This window comes from Notothenia rossii, assembly GCF_949606895.1.
Source record: "Notothenia rossii genome assembly, chromosome: 11".
NCBI lineage: Eukaryota > Metazoa > Chordata > Actinopteri > Perciformes > Nototheniidae > Notothenia > Notothenia rossii.
In genome coordinates this window covers 33360049-33377173 of record NC_136910.1, presented here as the reverse complement: position 1 = coordinate 33377173, position 17125 = coordinate 33360049, and the positions used below count along the sequence as shown (strand labels likewise).

The window sequence follows — 17125 nt, the reverse complement described above, 5'->3', positions numbered from 1 at the left end:
ACGAACCTGACAATGAGCCTCTAATAGGGCCTCTTTAACATTATGTTTAAACATGTACTGTTACAATCACCTCTACTTAAGATCTAAATGGATAAATATCAATACAGGAGGAAAAACATGTTTTATAGATATGGGGGGAACTGTCTCTTTAACAACAGTTTATTTTGTCATTTAGTTTCTCATTAAAAAGCGGCTGACTGTGATGAACAGACAAATTGAGGCATCCATCAGTGGAAAACACACACACACGCACCGGCTCAGATCAGAGCTACAGCACAGTGTGAAAACCTTTGCTGTTTTTCACAGCCGACTGCTTATTTGGCACAGAGTCCTCATACCTCTCTCACTGTGTGCGGCTCTGTGGAGCTGACATATGTGACCAGGATCCAGAACAGGTCAGGAAACTCTTCACACACCTCCAGGCTCACACCTCTTATTTATGTTTCTCTCAACAAGAGCCAATCTTGCAAGTCTTCCTCTGTACATTTCCAAACACATCTCTCTTTGCCCTGCCTCTCAGATATCCCAGCATGCACTCTCCTCCTCCCCGGATGCTGTGGAGATGAATGGATGCCAACTTGTCTAAAAGCGGGGGCTGGGTGGCCATCACATCACACACCCCCACCAAGGCATGCTCACTCAATCGTTGTATCACCCCTGACCTCAGGGATCTTGCATCTGTGTGTGTGTGTGTGTGTGTGTGTGTGTGTGTGTGTGTGTGTGTGTGTGTGTGTGTGTGTGTGTGTGTGTGTGTGTGTGTGTGGATATCTAGAGGAGGGGGTGCAGGGAAAGCCTTTGTTCCTATTCTTTCAGACACAAGGTCAGATTGATCAGCAGAGATGTGCTGACATGGCAGACTGAGGGTCTGCAGGGGGGCACTGGGCTGTCCTCTCCAAAAGGCAGACAGTATGCCTCTCAGCTATATTTATATAGAAACAGTCTGACTCTGCAGAACAAAAAAGAAATGTATCCTTTATATTTGACTATATATTATTATTTTTAATATGTTTCTAGTTCTCTACCTGTGATTTTCATTCTTGTTTTTATGCACCACAACACCAGGTCAAATTCCTCGTACGTGTAACCCTACCTGGTAATAACACTGATTCTGATCGGTCATGTTATTTCGCTGAATGTAGCTCATCATTTTGATCCTCCGTAGTTGATCTTCCACTCGTGCAGATATTGCAAGGCTGATCATTTAATAAAAACAATCCAATCATTAACAAATAACATTTGTTTGCCTACTGTAAAATATCCGACTCATTACTTCTTGTCATAATGGTTAATGATCAAATTATGTGGAACCTTGTGAAAAGTGTTTGTTTTTACTATTTATTTAACCTTTTTTAACCAGGAACGTCTCATGGAAACTAAAAATCTCAAAAAGCACCTCTAATCCTAAATGTTCCCTGGTTTCTAATACCATTTACAAACATTTGTTTGGTTCCTGAAGGACTGTTATAAAACTGTCAAGAGTCAAAACAAACAGGCTGTGTTGGAAAAACACACACACACACACACACACACACACACACACACACACACACACACACACACACACACACACACACACACACACACACACACACACACACACACACACACACACACACACACACACACACACACACACACACACACACACACACACACACACACACACACACACACACACACACACACACACACACACACACACACACACAGGCGCGGGAATGGGGGTGCTGAGGGCGCTGCAGCACACCCTAGCGGCAGGCAGGGGGTGCGGAGCTCCCCTGTCTGAATTATTATTTGACGGTTATTGCTGCTCCCGCTGTGCATAATCTGTGTAATATGTAGCCAATAAATTCCACATTGTTGGTAAAATAATATTTTGGCCTGCCCCGAATGTTTTTTCTGTAGCCCCGGACAATTCTACCTCAATAATATAATACATTAACCTTGCTTTACGTGAACCTCATCAAGACACTAGAAAGGACGGCAGGACTGTAATTTCCCGTGTTCAGTGAATGCAACAGAGGCAAGACACCACACCAATCAGAGAGTTGCATGGAAATAAAAGTGTGCTTGTGTCATTCAAGCTCGCGGCTCTGTGTGTGTGCGGAAATAGCGCATTTAGTGTGTGTGTGAGAGAGGGGGAGAGAGAGAGGGACCGGTGCCAGCAGCAGGGACCGTGTTGTTAGCATCTGGTTAGCTAGCTGCACTAACGGACATACGGAGCTGTTTGTTCCACAACAAGCTGGAGGAGAGCTCTCCTCTCAGACTGAGAGGCTCAGGTGAGCTAAAGGACTCTGAGTGTTTAAATAGTTAACTTTAGTCTAAGTTATCTCAGTGGGTCTCAAACAGTTTGGTCAAAAATTATTCAAAAGATTATTTCCGCGGCACACCTTCATATGATCATTATAGTTATAAAAAACATAAGAGAATAAAGGAAAAACAGTTATGAAATACTATATGGAAGTAAAACAAGAATACAGTTTGAAAGGGGAGTGATTTGTAAAATATCCATAAAGAAAAAGAACATCTGCTTATAGTTGTGTTTCATCTGGGTGTTGAGAGATGTATCCATAGATCTCTTAATGTTGCTCTCAAAGTGCACCAGATTGATGCTTTTAACTTCAATATTTAAAAAAAATCTTCCCGGGGGAGCATCCCCCCGGACCCCCCTAGAGGAGGTAAGGTCCGCTCCCCACTTGTAAAAAAAATAGCATTTTACCCCTGCCTATATGCCGTGAGCTGATTATCGAGCCTTCATTGTAACAGTCGCGGGTTTACTGTGTGTTTGCGTGTGGGGAGTTTTTTTGTGCGTGCTCTATAGTGCCCGTAATAGTGTTCACTGGAGTCCAGCACCTCAGCACCCCCACTCTAAATACCTTCCCGCGCCTCTGTGTGCGCACACACACACACACACACACACACACACACACACACACACACACACACACACACACACACACACACACACACACACACACACACACACACACACACACACACACACACACACACACACACACACACACACACACACACACACACACACACACACACACACACACACACACACACACACACACAGACACACACACACACAGACACACACACACAGTGCTGTGGGTCTAATGTAATAAACGGTCTCACTGTGCATCAACAACAGATACTGTTTCACAAGAGAAACATCATTGACAGATGTGGGGCTGGTTATTCTAAATATATTTAAATAATTAAATGGGAGTATAGCATGCTAATGATTTTTAAGAAGTTAGAAAATGGGATTCTGGATTTAGGAGGTTTAAATGGGACTAGGGCATTTTATTGAAACTGCAATATGGACTGGTGCAATAACCAAATCGCAATTTTTGATAAAGGCTACATTTGTGAAATATCTGAATGAAGTATTATGGAGCTACAGAGAAATACAGGTCTACAAACAGTATTCTACAGACTTAAATACAAATCCTTGTTTGATACAGACCCTTCTAAAAAACTAAAATCACACCATTATTTAAAATGATAATTTCCTAATTTCAGTCAATATAGTCGCAATTGGTCGTTTCTTTATCATTTTTATTTTGCAGCCCTAAGTGGGACCTTTGCCCAAATGCTGCTAAAGTTCACCAATATGATACCAAGAACAGATGGCCTGTATTATGTTCTTAAGCTCCAGTTAGTAGGGTTTTTTGCGGTACCATAACCTGCCAATTAAAACATTTGATTCAACCTAGACCTGAATCCAACCCCAGCTCTGGCGCTGCATCATTGTGATGGTATCACTGAAGGAATCAGCAAGAGGTGAGAGACCATCAGCCAAACACAAACTGAGCGGCATCCCAACGGTAGAGAAACAGGTATCAGCCATGACCTTACAAAACCAAAGAAAATGCTATTTATTTGTTCCACCATTATTTATTTCATCAATGTGCAAAACTATGTGTACTTTAACATCTCTACTTTGAGAACCTCTTAAAAGCTGTGATGGCGGTCAAACAATGAAAAGCTAGCCCTGTCCTTTCTGTGTGAAAAGGAGATAGTGTATTAGTAGAAGTGTCCCTGGCACAGTGTGACGTCAGCAGCAGCCAATCAGATTACAGGAGCAGCAGAAAGCCTGAGGGGGGAAAGGTGAGGCTCTGCTATTTATTACAGGCGTCTGAACTCTGCCCTGTTTAGTAACAGAGTGGTAAAGCTTTAAAGGGATAGTTGGGATTTTTTAGAAGAGTGATGAGGTACTTATTCATACTCAGTGTCACCTACAGAATGACAGTCAGGACACCCACAGTTCAGAGGAGAAGTCTGTAATAGTAGCGCAGATATATAGAAATGTACTGCAGCATTCAAACAAATGTAAGCCGCCTAAAAACTTCAATATGACTTTAATTGTGTGCTAGAACATATGCACCGCTTTAACTAGGTGTCAGACATTACTTTCCGACAAGGAACTAAACCCATTATTTATGGTCTCTTTAAAGTCACCAGACTCCATTGACAAAAAGTGTATTTCACTTATCAGAACACAGTTCTAATGACTAATCTACAGTGACATACATTTGTTTGTGTTATTGTGTGACTTTGTGTTTTAAATGGCTGGTTCGGATTCACAAAAGTTACACAAAAACTAGGATAAGTACCTCAACAACCAGGTTTATAAAATCACAACTTTCTCTTTCCCCAGCAGGACAGAGCTCATAATACTGCCATTGGCTCTGAACATCCAAATCCTCCACTTGTTTGCAGATGAATGTGATATCAATCATGCTGACGGTGCAATACTGGTTTCGGCTGTCACTTTTTATAAAAGATGAAAGACTTGAATCATCACGTTGCAAAATGAGACTCAATTCTTTCTTATAAGATCAGAGATGGGAAGTAACTAAGTACATTTACTCAAGTACTGCACTTAAGCACAATTTTGAAGCTACTTTGTACTTCTACCTCACTTTAGTTCAGTGGTACATGGTGTACTTTTACTCCACTACATGTATTTAATACCTTTAGTTACTTCACAGATGTGGATGAATGATGTGACATTTAATCAAGTGTTAAATCAGACTTTAGTTCCACCTGGAGTAAATCCACAAGCTACCCTGCAGAATACAAAGTCATTCAAACTAGCTGCACCTTTACCAGCTTTGAGAACACTTTCATGATCAATCATTATAAAACATATCATATATATTATTCTAAAATGGACCAATCTGCACACTGAGTACTTTTAGTTTTGGTACTTCAACTATATTTTGATGAGAATACTTTTCTACTTTTACTTGAGGAACATCTTGATTGCAGGACTTTTACTGTCACAGAGTATTCCTACACTCTGGTACTTCTACTTTTACTCTTAAGTACAAGATCTGTACTTCTCCACCTCTGCATAAGATGACTTCACATTTCAAGCTTTGACCTGTAGGCGTCAGTTCCCTCTCAAATATACTGAGTCATCCACTGCAAAACAGGAGACAGCTTACTACTGTAGGCATGGCTCATACAATGGATTTGAGGATGAAGGCTACTTCTTAACTGAAGGACTTGCAAATGCCTCACTGTGAACTCCTAATAAAATGACAGGGACAGTCACAGCTGACCCTCTGCTCACCCTGATGAGCGAGTGGCACAAAGCCCACATTCAGAGTGTTCTCCAGACATGTACTGGGACATGTAGAGCATTCACTTAGAATGTTTTAGTAGAGCGAGGTTAGTGGCCCGTGTATAAAAGGACTCTGGCTGAGGATGTCAGCTTCACTCGATAACATGAAGCTCTGCTCTGTTGCTACGCTGCTGACTTTTACTCAGGAAGAATGTTTATTATTGTAAAATAACCAGACAACAAAGCAATGCAAAGCTAAATGCTTCTCAATAAACACTGCAAAAACAGTATATTTGTCAAATTTCTAGTCAGAATATGTCTTTACACTACATAGAGGACATAATAAATGAAGAAGTAACACTGTTGAGATATATGGTGTTGTTTTTAGACAATGCATCTTCCCTTATACTGTAACAATGTAAATGTCCCCTCTGTGGGACCAATACAGGTATTCTGATTCTGATTTAGTATCTTTTGTAGTAAGTGGTAAGGTACTGTGGTAAGGCTCTCTTTTTGGACTGAATGCTGTCCAATGTCCATCCTAATTTCTTCATGTTCTAAGTGATGTCTTGTCTTGTCAATCGAAATCCACAAAGACATTCACTAGAATATGAAAAGACTGAGTAAGGCAAGAAATATCCAAATCTGAGAGGCTAACAGCAGCATGAGAAAGTGATCCAAATAGTTGGTGATTATACTCTGTTCGTGGACAATAACAACTCTATTTCCAAATCCATTAATGCATAGTCACAGTTCATTTCACTGCATCATCCAAGCATACTGCAATGTATATCATCGATTCCTGGAGTGTTTTATTGCGGAGGTGGGCACCACCTTGCCTTAAGAGAAAGCGCACAACATCCACAGCAGACAGTCCTCAACGTCACCACATGCACTTTACCAGCAATTAAAACAACCAAAAACAGCAAGTTCCCATATCTGAGAAGATATTGCAAGGTAATGTTTGTCATTTTTGGTGTAGAGGATCAATGTGGATCAAAATGGTTGTTTATTTTCTCTCAGCTCATGAATCGTTTCAGCTCTAAGTATAACTGCAATGTTTCTGAGCGGCGAGGTTTCATGCATATCACACCCTTTACTAATTTGAACTTCCAATAAAAGCAAAAAGCTAAAGTAAAACGTGTAAGCCTTTATTTCTTAATGCATGGCTACTTATTGTACTGTATTTGTCCTCTTGTTAATACCAGGTTTATACAATATCAGCGTATAATCCACGTGCTGTAACCCCTAACCAGCCTTTTGACAGTGATTTGTTCAAAACACAGATGTTATTATGTCCCTGGCTTAAAATGATGTGTTGGTTATGTTGCTCTCCAAGAAAGCATGCCAGGAAAGGAACTGATGCAATTGTTTTGAACATGATTTGCGTTGAGCAATGGTAAATCATAGGTACAGTCTATTTGACTGTAAAACAAACACCATGTAGAACACCACATGTGCAGCTGCCAATATGAATTAGAATACACATAAGGGAACAACTCCTTGGCTACACCAAAGAGCAAAGTGTTAAAGGACAATAGATATGTTCCAGCCGAGCCCAGTGTGGGTCAGAGCTGAACAGTGAGCAGGGAGTAAAGCCTTACCTTTACCGTAAGCTTTGGCAAACAGCCAGCGGAGATTTGCTTCTATTTTGGCTCTGGCAGAGTCGTAGAGCTCCAGCGGAACAACCTGAGCCTCCATGCTTCCTCGTCCTCCCACATCCTGCGCTGCTGCCCGCCTCCAGCTGCTGTCCCTGCCAGAGCTGCCCTCCACATCCATCCTGCAGCACACACACACAACCCTTATTATTGACTTATTCAAAGGTTCAAGAAAAAGGAGTTACATAAGGGTAATAATAAAAGTAATAATTATAATAGTAATGATTTAAAAAAAACATTATAATAATAGTAGTAACATTTAGAATAATTATAAAAATAAAGATAACAATTATTATTATTATTATTATAACAGTAGTAATAATAATAATAATAATAAAATAATCATAGTAAAATAAGAATAAGAAAGATAGTAATAAGAATAAAAACAATAAGAATAAGAATGTACAAAACAATACTACAAACAATAAAATTATGATAATCAATATAACAATGATTAATAAAGAATAAATAAATAGATTCATTTTATTCAAACAATATACATAAAGGTAATGTAAATGTTAATTAGTTTAATAAAATCATATAAACAAATAATAAACACTATTAAATACATTTAAAAAATAAATGTAAGCTAGTGACATTTATTTGTATTACACATTTCAGGCACTCAAAAAAGCATTCAATTTGAGTTCAAAACAGAGAAATAGTTTCATGAAAAGGGAATTTCTTTTATAGGATTGTTGTATTGTATTAGTATATTAACAGTTTATAATCACGTTTAAAGTTAGTGATAGTGTTACCATCAATACTAATGTTATGTGTTAGTGTTATGTTGCACGTATATAACAATCAAAGTCTTTCCAAAATGTAATATTACACAACCTTAAAACTGATACTGATTAATGATACTATTGTGCTCTTGCATGCAGAAGGTACTGTTTGCTGAAATATATTTGATATATTTTCGGATGTATTTGTTCTAGTGTTGGCTGTGATGCTGAATGTTAAAGGAACAGGCCATACCCTGCCCCAGGTAGTCTAACAAATCACACAATATTTACAAACTGGTGCTATTTTCCCAACATTAAAGAAACATTTCTGAATATAAGACAGAAACATTGTTACCCCCAGTATCAGCCCATCGCATTACATCATCGATATGATATGGAGAACAACAAGCAGGGCCTGCAGCCCCCCGACAGCACCTGCTCTGATCATCATGTTTTTTTATGAAATACTACACATAGATCCGCCTGATTTACCCTGCTGCTACTGTCTGGGCTGTCAATCAACATGATGTTGTACAATGACCATTTATGGATTCATTCAAGACAAAACACCTTTTATCTGCACAGCTGATGATCAGCTGATGGTGTGTAGGGTTGAAATGGAAGCAAAGCAGCACTATTAGACACACAATACAGCTGCTTTATGCTTATTACCTCTACAAAAATAATAAAATATACACAATTGTGACTGATAATGCATTTTCCAGGTAGTCGAGGCTGCAATCTGTGCTGACCAATGAATGACCTGATGCTAGCACCATTCAGAGCCTGGTATTAGCCGTGTTAGCTTGCTAAACTGCGCACACACTCTGGAAATAAAAGCTGGAACACACAACAGAGACTCACCTTTAATAGTGCATTGGCTCGCTTTGTGTTTGCTGTTAAATCGCCGACATGCTGGCTTGGTTTTAGCTCGGCTAGCGGTGAAACACAGGACTCCTCCCTGCACACACTGTTGGTCGGTAATCCAATAATGAAAAATCTGATTGGCAACCATCCGGAAGTCTGATTTCGAGGGAAATGTTAATGTCCCAAAGCCGGCTGCTTCACATTGAGGCTGTCATGGTTTCAGAGAGCATACGGGTCCTTTTGGCTGCCTGTCTCTATGGGGACCTGCTCGCCTCTGTCCTCTGCAGTGCTCAACCTCACCAGCAAAGGGCGCTGCAGGCACAATGTTGTATACCTGTTTTTATTATTTAGCTAGATCATCTGTACCATGTTTACTTTTTTATAATTAATACTGTTATTTGTGGCTGCTTCTTCACTGCCTAAGACTGTAACATTATTATTACTAGATGCTAGTTGAATACGTTCATATGTTGAATTACTTTTATAATGCTGCTACTTATTTATTTACCTTTCATGTGTTCTTAAATATGACTTATATGTGATGATGTTGTGCTTGTCTCTTTCTTGAATCTGTCTGCTTCTCTTATTATCTGCACGGCCCCTTTGCTGTAGAACATGTATACAATAAATAATAATATGCCTGATTAAGTAAACCTGTGTAAGTTTATATGCACTAGACTAGAGAGACTAAACAGGAAATGAAGCCATATTTTAAAGCTTAACAGCAACTTTTATTGAATCAAGATCATTTTTACAAACATTTTTAAATCAGGAAATACTTCTTTGCAAACTACAACTTTGCATGAACATTGATTTTGAATTACATCTTTTCTTAAAAACATCTTTCGTATCTCTGAATTAGTTTATAAAACGTGACATCTAGACACCTTAAACCACACAAAGTGCAGGTGGTGTGTTCAAACACACAAACAAAGGTCCCCATTTCATTCACAAACTATGTTCTTCACTTCAAAGACGTTTTTCTTTTCAAGAAATCTCACAAATATGTTGCTTTTCTTAGGAAAAACTCAATCACACTGGCACTATTTTAAACTGTGGCAAATGTAACATGTTCTACGACAGGTCTGCCATTGAACACTTTACAGGTTAAACATGGTAACCATTATCACTGGTTTGAAGTACAATATGAAATAAAGAAACGCTCTTGCATCATACATTATTACAAATCAATTACTATAATACTATCTATTATCAATTACCCGCCAACACCATAACTTCATCGAAAATAGGCTCAGGTTGATTAAGATACATTTTTAACTCTTTTCAAAAAAGCATCTCTCAACTCATAAGGGATATTTGTTCTGTGCTTTAAGGTCTCTGTTACCTTCGTTACTCTGTGAGAGCGAGCAACATCATGAAAGGCCACACTTTAAATATATATTTTATCATCCAACGCGGACTCAGTGATAAGACTTAGTGAAATGTAGTTCAGTAACATAACCTGTGTCATTTCAAAACACAAAGTAGGTTAAAATATAATTAATGAATACTGAACATTTTAAAATAATCTATAGAAAGTTGGGAGAAAAAATCTGTACAAACATAAAGCAATGCAAATCCCAAAAAATAAAACATGTGTGAAGACAAAGATAAAAATAGATCCAGTGAACAAAGCAACACGAGACACAAATAAATAGCCAGTGTACAGGAGTCTTTTTTTCTTATGATATACACTCCTTTTAAAACAGTTTCTAATCTTCCCATACATAACAAATACAAATACAAATAAAAAAGCATAAATATAAAAGCATCTTCTTTATATTTAAAAAAAGAAAAGCGGATAAATAAATACAACATTTCTAAAACTGTTCTTATCGTTAGTATAAAAACTGATAATAAAAAAGGTCTTTAGATAGGTTTGTCACTCTCTTTCTGTATTTCTTTGAATTTTTTCCCACTGTCCATTTTTAAAAGTCTCTACTTGAACTGCTCCGGGATAAGGTTCATCTGCGAATGGATACTCGTGGGTGGGCTCGAGATGCCTTCCGACCAATCAGACATGTTGGAATGTGGGGACGAGCTGGACCATTGGTCGGGTGAGCCGGGGGAAGGGGTGAGGAAGGGGTGATCGGGCACCTGCAGCTGGTGGTTGGGGGTGTTGTCCATGGGGCCAGAGTAGCTGTGTTGGGAGGGGGGGGTGAGGAACTGAGTGCCGAGGATCTGGGTCTCCTGCGGCATGACGGTGAGGATGGGCATGGAGCGCCCGTCGTTCAGATCCACGCTGGGGAAGCTCTGGTTGAGCCCCCCCGTGGTGGAGCTGGAGTTCTGGTGCTGGAGCTGCCGCGAGTGCTGCTGCTGCTGCATCACCAGGTGGCTGGTCTGCATGTTCTGGTAGCCCATGATCTGAGACAGCGTGGCCGTGCTGACCCCGTGCAGAGCCCCCATCATGTTGTGGGAGATGGGCTGGCTGTAGCCCCCCTGCTGGCCCACACCCGGGTGCATCCTTGAGATCCAGTCGCACTGACCTCCCCCTCTGCCCTGACTGTTGGGGCTGGAGACGGGCATGTGGGAGAGACGTGGGGGGTCGAAAGACATGCAGCTCATATCTTTACCCATCATCTGGCCCATGTGATCCCCATTGCCTTGGAGGTGATTTAGAGACATGGGAGGCGACTGCTGGAAGGGGGATGTCATGGGAGGAGAAGCTACGTCTGAGAGGTATCCGTGAGGAGACTCGAGAGAATCGACTGGGGAGAGGACGCCTGTTGAATCGAGCAGATTCCCCTTTCCATCCAGTGACTTCTTCTTCTTCATCCTGTTATCTTTACCTCCATCTTTTCCTCCTTTCCCTGCACTCAGTTTACGGACCTTCTTTACAGAGAGGTTGGGTTTGAGGTTGCTGAGATAGTCATTGGGGGAGCAGAGGGGGGGGGAGAGGCTGGAGGTGCTCAGGGGCCCGCTGTGGAGCCCTGGGCTCCGGACCACGTTGTACTCGTCCAGCAGGCGCACGATGTCGTGGTGCATGCGCTCCTGGGCAATGTCTCGGGGCAGCTGGTCCAGGTGGTCCGTGATCTCGCGGTTGGCGAAATGTTCCAGGAGAACTTTAGCTGTCTCGAAGCTTCCTTCACGGGCGGCAAGGAAGGTAGGTGTCTCCTCCTGTAATGAGAACAACAAAATAACGGTTAAACAAACAATATTTCATTTTCTGATACTAGGAGTTTCTCAATGACATTTGTTTTTGTTTGGAGGCGGCATAGAGTTGGGGATAATGGGAGTTTGTGGGATCAGCTTCTTCTAACTAATGGCGCTTTTCCACTGCAGGACCTCGCACGGCTTAGTACGGTATGGTTAGGCCTTGGTAGGCCAGGCTCTATGCTGCGTTTCCATTACAATTTAATAAAAGGGGTAGTAACTATAGTAACGCAGTGTAAGCGGGGCGATCGGCTGTTTAGCGGGCGGTGCGACGCTGCATAAAACTGCCGTGACGTCATCTTCAATGCGAACCACAAAACCAAAACATCAGCCGTTAGCTGTTAGCACTCAGAGCTCACAGCTCCTCATATCTGTTCAGAAACTAGACAAACGTTAAACAAGTACAAACCACAGACTGTCTGTGTCATGGTGAATACAGTCGCTTATTTATGTCTGTAGGCCGTTGTTGTGAGTGTGGACAGTCGGAGCATATACTGCGTTAGCTTAGCCTGATCAATCCGATCTCCATTCAGAAAAATGTTTTTAAAAGGTTTTAAAAGGTTTTTCGCCTGCCTTATGTCTGCAGACTTGTCAAAGCGTTAATTCATGGTTTTTACTAACCGGTATCAGTATGTAGTTACTTCGGCATCACTTTGAAACCTGTATTACAATTAAATCACGGTAAAATATGTTCATTTTGTTGTAGTTGTAGCCCCCTTGCCAGCGATTCTCTCCGACCATTCAGCAGTCGAGAGTGTTTACGTCACTAGTTTAGCATATTCAGCCCGGTTGTTGGCCCGGTAAGAACCTCGTTTTTTGGAGGGCCAGAAAAAAGGAGAAAAAGTAGCCCTGGGCCGGAACCACCCCTAGCGAAAAAGCGCTTAAACCGTGCTACGTGCAGCAGTGGGAAAGCGCCATAGGATTACTGTTAGCCAGATTATCTGCAGAGCTATCCTCCTCCAAAAGAAATACATCAGGGGGTTACCGCCAGTAAGAACTGAATAAAGCTGTTCATGTGGGAAAAGTGATCAGTTCAGTAAGGCAGATGCTTTGTCAGCTTGTTTCTCTGATGAATTAAGATACAGATGTTTTGATGACCTTCGTCCGGTTAAAATATACAGTTAAAACAACAAAGATCTAGGAAGAATATGGTTCAAATGTGGCCTAAACCTGAATAAAAGTAAATGTATGATGTTTTCTGTTTTACAAAAATAGAAAAGAAGCACATAATGCCATTGCAAGCGACCAAATGAAATTAGAAATTATTTTTTGCTTAAAATCCTTGGAATAATTTGGGATAATGCAGTAAACTCATAAAAAGGTCTGTTTTGATTTTTTTAATTTTAACCTTTTGAAAAAATATATGAACTTCTGTGAACGTATGGAGCTTCTGACTTCACACACCTTGTTGTCCTGCATGTCTTTGTTGGCTCCGTTCTTCAGCAGCACCATGGCGGCCTCCACGTTGTTCACTGCCGCGGCCCAGTGCAGAGCAGACTTTCCTGCAGAGAGAGGAGGAAGGTGAGGGATGATTATCAAACAGCTCGGCATACTGGGAGGCCTCTTTATGAACGGTGGAGAAGATTATATGATGATAGCATCTTAGTTAGCGTACCAGAGTCGTCGGTGGCGTTAGCGTCGGCGTGGCAGTTGATAAGCTCCTCCACCATCCCCTCCACAGCCAATCGCGCGGCGAGGATCAGCGGTGTTGTTCCGTCGTGCATGCGGGCGTCAAGATCAGTGGCGCGGTTTCGGATTAAAATCTGCAAAGACACATGGGTGTTTAGTTAAATGCTTTTAAGGTGCTGGAAAATGGTAAACAAGCACAACCAAAAACATGAAGTCTGAGTCTTTAAACTCAGAGATGGAACTCGGTCACAAAACGCTTGCTTGCTTGTTTTGTTCTCTGTGTTTTGTGTTTTGTGTTAATGGTCTTCTGTTTTTATGTGTAAGCACTATTTGCATAAACAAATAAAGTTTATTATTGTTATTATCATAATTAAAAGCAAATTATTCAATACTATACTGATAAAGTAACCCATGTTTTTTTATTTGACTCTTCATGAATTTTTGTCATTATCTTAATGTTTTATTAAAGTTTAGAATGATAATTATTCATGTTTTATGACCTTCTATTTATTTTGTGTTTTAAAAAGTTTTAAGAATTGTTGACGAAAAGTTTACTGTTTTTTATGTGAAAGCACTTTTAGTTTATTAGGTTCTTTTTTTTATTGAAATTGGAATATATTCAATACTATATCTGTATATCTGTAAGTGAACTTCTTGTGGGAATTCATATGCATGTATGCAGGTGAAGGAGAGCATAAACAGCCTTAACTAGATTTATGTGTTAATGGTAGCATCCAACATGTATTAAAGTCTCAACTGAAAAGACCCAGCAGGTTGATCAGACTCTTTACCTGGAAGACTCCCTGAGCGTCCGCAGCCACAGCGGCGTGCAGCGGGGTGCGTCCCATGTTGTCCTGGACGTTAGCGTCGGCGCTGGACTCCAGGAGGCGTTTGGCAGCATCGGAGCGGGCGTAGCGAGCGGCCAGGTGGAGGGCTGTCTCCCCGGTGCGATCCGTCTGGTTATGGAGGTTGGCGCCTTGGTAAATAAAGTCGGAGATGATTTCAGCCGAGGGATCCTCTTCCTCTTCGCTGTTGCCCGTCTCCAGCCCTCCACCGCTGCAGGAGGCGATCATAAGGGGGGTGAAACCATCTGCAAACGATGAAAAGGGATTATAATCAGCTCACAGTCACTTGTTTGTCAGAACTTTTTTCCAACAACAGCTGTACAAACCTGGTCCTCTGACGTTCACATCCATGCAGTCGTTTTCGATCTCTCCCTGAGGGGGAGTTGGTGCTATGGAGGCAGTGCGCAGGTCAGCTGCATCGAGATGCTGCTGTGTCCACTTCCTGTGATCTGTACGGTCACTCAGCTCCAACATGGCCTGCTCCTCCAACTGAGAGACACAGATCATCACAACATGAGCATCGAAAGCATGTAGAGAAATGTTTGCGAGAGTGATAAAACAAAGTTATTTCAGAGAAAAGGAGGTTTTTCCTTACCCTGAAGCGCCTGCATTCTGGATCCTCATCATCCCATTCGTTTTGATTGTCATCCATAAGATTGATGTCAGAGTTTTTCATAGGCCTGTTGAAAAGAGGAGGCAGGTTAGACTAGATGCTTTAAATCAAATACAAAAGGTGAAGACAATACCGAGCCGCAGGTAGATTTGATCCATTCTCAAAGTGTCCGTACCTCAACCCAACAGAGTCCTCTCCCAGAGGCTCTCTGCGCTTCTTTTTGGTGGGCTCTGAAGCTTTGAAGCCTTCAGGGAACCAGAGCTGGCCGTGCTCGCGTCGCCTCTTACGGGACACCAGAACACCAAGGCAAACGAAACCCAGAGCGGCCAGGCCCAGGAAGACCACGTACATGGGGTAGAGCTCTGAGCCGGAGGGGGCAGGTCTCACACCTGGAGGGAAAACATCTGATATTACTTGGGATTTAAGGATATTACTTCTGCCTTTTTACTGTTGCTGCTAAGACACCTGAATTTCCCTAAGGTGATCAATGAAGGCTCATCTTAACTTGGTGACCACTTTTAATATAACAGGCAGAGATGGAAGAAGTACTTAGTACCCTTTATTTAAGAAAATATACTAATACAACACTGTTAAAGGTACTCTGTGAAATAAATATATTTAATACAAAAACTTAATTCTAAATAAATTACTTGAAGGTGTATAAATGATAATGTATTCCTCAAAATCTCTCAAAAAGTTGTAATATAAAAGCTTGGCTTTGTAAAAAGTTAAATATTTCTCTTTGAATTGCACTGAAGTGCAGTAAAGAAAAAACTCAACTAAAGTCAAAGTCAATTTTGCATTTAGTACAAAACTTGATTAAATGTATTGAGTTACATTGCCCCACTGATTATACGTTGAATATATAGATATTTGTACAAAAAGGCTTTAGAGACTTACTGGTGACAGCCTCGATGTAGGGGACGTTCAGGTTCCCGCTGGTGGCCAGCGCTCCGAGGAACGCCGCTACATCTGTGGCGCTCTGGAAGCATTCACTGGACTGCTGATAACACTGACGGTTATCAATCTCCAGGTACACAATCGACCTGCAGCGGGGGGGAGGACATATTAACACTATAATACAGCTCAGTGAAACACAAAAATAGAATACAATATGAAAATGTTAAATAAAATCTAAATATGATTAAAAAAATAATATAGATTATTATTATTTGTATTTGAATCTTGCGTCCTCTATAACATTGTGGATTTCTGGGTGGAGGTTTTAAAAAAGCCCAGTGGGTTTTTCTGCCCCTTCCTGTATTGCATCATGTCTTAATTGTCCAAAAAGACGATAAGCTGAAACTAATCTGCTAATAAAACCAAAGAAGACGTAGTAGTGATTTCTCTGTGGTCCTACCCTTTGATTTGCACAGGGTCCAGCTCTCTGCGTCTGCGGCGGCTGACCATTGCGGACACGCTCTCCTGGACCTGACCCTGGACGGAGGCGGGCCTGGCGGCCCACTCCGGCCAGCCGTCTGCGGAGCGCTTCAGCACGTTGTGTTTCACCAGGTCCTGCTCGTTTCCGTAGTACGGGAAGATCATGGGTTCTCCTTTGGCGTCACGGCGGAACACCACGTTGGTGTGGAGCACGCTGCTGATCTCTCTGAGGAACGTTGAGGAGCGGTTCTTCAGCTGCTCGGGGGGGATGTGGACCACCAGGACCAGGTGCCCGTCTGCCAGCTTCTCCGGCATGTTCTCTGCACAGTCAAGCCCGTCCCACTCACACTCAGCGTTGTTGCAGCCCTGGTCACAGTGACCGTCAGCATAGTGGTCCTTACAGTACTGGTCATACAGCGGGCTGCAGAACACAAGGAGCTTTGGTTAGCATTAAATTAAGGCATGTCTTTCACTTCAAGATTAATTATTTTAATTTTGTATTCTTATTTGTTAGTATTATGTTTGTTTAAATACGTAATATTTAATTAATTAATTTGGGATACACTGTAATAAATAACAGTAAATGTTATGATGGCAAAAACATGAATGATAACAATACGTTCTTGATAGCTCATAAATAAAATAACGATGCTGTCAGTCAAACTCAT

The 17125-nt window shown here is 41.3% G+C and overlaps 2 protein-coding genes across 7 annotated transcripts in view; both read right to left on the bottom strand.

Moving 5' to 3' along the window:
• camsap1a (calmodulin regulated spectrin-associated protein 1a) overlaps positions 1-9116 on the bottom strand; it is a 46873-nt gene extending 37757 nt beyond the window's left edge. For 3 of the 6 annotated variants that reach the window (XM_079660654.1, XM_079660652.1, XM_079660655.1), the window contains exons 1-2: positions 8835-9115; positions 7189-7364 (exon numbers count right to left, since the gene is read on the bottom strand). In XM_079660654.1, coding sequence (XP_079516780.1) covers positions 7189-7363 — 175 coding nt within the window. In that variant the 5' untranslated portion in view covers position 7364; positions 8835-9115. Of the gene's footprint in view, positions 1-7188; positions 7365-8834 lie in introns of all 6 variants that reach the window. The other 3 variants (XM_079660657.1, XM_079660656.1, XM_079660653.1) reach the window with 2 other exon arrangements.
• A 430-nt stretch (positions 9117-9546) lies between these two features.
• Positions 9547-17125, bottom strand: part of notch1a (notch receptor 1a) — a 40703-nt gene continuing 33124 nt past the window's right edge. Inside the window, exons 26-34 of the mRNA XM_079660111.1 lie at positions 16438-16878; positions 15978-16123; positions 15253-15466; positions 15060-15144; positions 14791-14953; positions 14411-14709; positions 13606-13753; positions 13395-13492; positions 9547-11954 (exon numbers count right to left, since the gene is read on the bottom strand). Of these exons, the coding sequence (XP_079516237.1) occupies positions 10776-11954; positions 13395-13492; positions 13606-13753; positions 14411-14709; positions 14791-14953; positions 15060-15144; positions 15253-15466; positions 15978-16123; positions 16438-16878 (2773 nt within the window). The 3' untranslated portion in view covers positions 9547-10775. The remainder of the gene's footprint in view (positions 11955-13394; positions 13493-13605; positions 13754-14410; positions 14710-14790; positions 14954-15059; positions 15145-15252; positions 15467-15977; positions 16124-16437; positions 16879-17125) is intronic.